Source organism: Octopus bimaculoides, chromosome 11 (assembly GCF_001194135.2).
Source record: "Octopus bimaculoides isolate UCB-OBI-ISO-001 chromosome 11, ASM119413v2, whole genome shotgun sequence".
Lineage (NCBI taxonomy): Eukaryota > Metazoa > Mollusca > Cephalopoda > Octopoda > Octopodidae > Octopus > Octopus bimaculoides.
The window spans coordinates 36,186,577-36,188,193 of NC_068991.1; the positions used below are offsets into that span (position 1 = coordinate 36,186,577).

General features: G+C 36.9%; 1 protein-coding gene across 2 annotated transcripts in view; it reads left to right on the forward strand.

Moving 5' to 3' along the window:
* Nucleotides 1-1,617, forward strand: part of LOC106873950 (uncharacterized) — a 248,328-nt gene that overhangs the window by 205,896 nt on the left and 40,815 nt on the right. Inside the window, exon 3 of one of the 2 annotated variants that reach the window (XR_008265170.1) lies at nt 1,018-1,498. Coding sequence is in view for 1 of the 2 variants with exons in the window: in XM_052971698.1 (XP_052827658.1) it covers nt 1,018-1,356 (339 nt within the window). In the remaining variant the exon portion in view is untranslated. Of the gene's footprint in view, nt 1-1,017; nt 1,592-1,617 lie in introns of those variants that run through there. The other variant, XM_052971698.1, reaches the window with a different exon arrangement.

Consider the following 1,617-nt stretch of genomic DNA (forward strand, 5'->3'; position numbering starts at 1 on the left):
GCAGAGTTTAAGATTTTGGCCAAAATGTCAGTAGTAATGAGGTTGGCCTTTGTCATGGTTGGCTTGGTCGGAAAAGCGCAAATGTGTACGAATTTCAACAGATCCATTGCGACCACCAATATCTCATGCATTACATCTCAGTGAGGATGGGAAAGAGGCTCTGTGAAGACGTCCGCTTCATGCATTACATCGCACAAGGGATGGAAAACAGTCAAATTCTTCCTTTAGGGTTGACCATCGCCACTTGACAGCAGCGCAAAAAGCCAGTTTCAGACCAGTTTTCATACGCTAGATAGCAATGCAAATTGGAACTTACACATTACCAAATTTGAATGGCCACCTCTCGAAACCGTTTCATATCACGTGCTCGATCAGTCGGGCGTCAACTTTCTCGTCTCTTTTATATGTGCTGGCTCCCGACCCATTACTTTGGAAGCTATAATGGGGTTATGTCGGAGCATGCAACTGACGTTACAGTAACTGTGTCAGTCACTACAAAAGTGGACATAGTCGGCACCCTCATCGATGGCATGAACAAAAATAAATCCGGGTAAGTCGGTGAGTTCTCAGCTTGGCAACGGGGGAGACAAGTATATACCTCGAACAACATCGTAAATCGCTGGACAGACGCGCCGGTTAAAGTGTTTGGTGTCTAATTCGGTACGGATATCCAGGTGGACTGGAAAGGGGATGAGATTTCAAGCAGGGTGGCTAGTCTCGTCCAAATATGTTCCCTTTATATCTTCAAATTGACTTTAAAATAATAAGTTCTATTTAAAGATTATGATTTCAAAATCTGAAGAAAATAGCATTTTCTTAAGAGTTATGATAATCACTTAAAACACAGTTAGACCATTCTATCAATACTTGGTTTATGTATACGTCATAGATGTATGAAAAAGTATTTGTAAAAATAGAATTTAACAGTATATACTTGTAATAATTATTTTCATTCTTACCTGCTGTAACATGTAATCTATTTTCATTTACTAATTTTTTTGTTTTGTTTTATTTCAGATCATGTGCTTCATTGCCATTTCCGTGGTTTCTTTGGTGACTGCTGTTGTCAGCATCCAATTGCTACGTCTTGGACTGGTCAGTCATACAACGGATGGACATACTTTCCAAAAAGAAAAGAAGGATATTCTGATTCTGATAGCTCTTGGTGGAGCCGGATTCGAGGGTTTAGTTTGCTTATTGTGTATCTTGTTTGGTTGTAAGTTGTCCAAGGTAACCAAAGAAGAACTGTCTAAAAAACGGGAAGGAATGTTTCACGTGAAAGTTCTAGGACAAAAAGATATTGTGGTGGTGTCTCAAACGAAGACTGAGGCCTATAATAACACAACAGCCTTGTGATGTTAAAATGATCCTAAATTGAAAAAGGAAAAAAATATTAAAAAAAAAAAAGATTAAAATAAACTTAGTTTCAGAAAATAAAAATGTGACACAGACTATTGCCAGAACTATGAATGCTAGCTCAAGCAAAATAATAAAAATGGTGAGATATTCATAATTCTGACGTTAGTCGTCAAAAATTATTAAATTATAGTTGTGGATTAAGAATTGATATATATATATATATATACACACATACACATATACATAAATATATATATA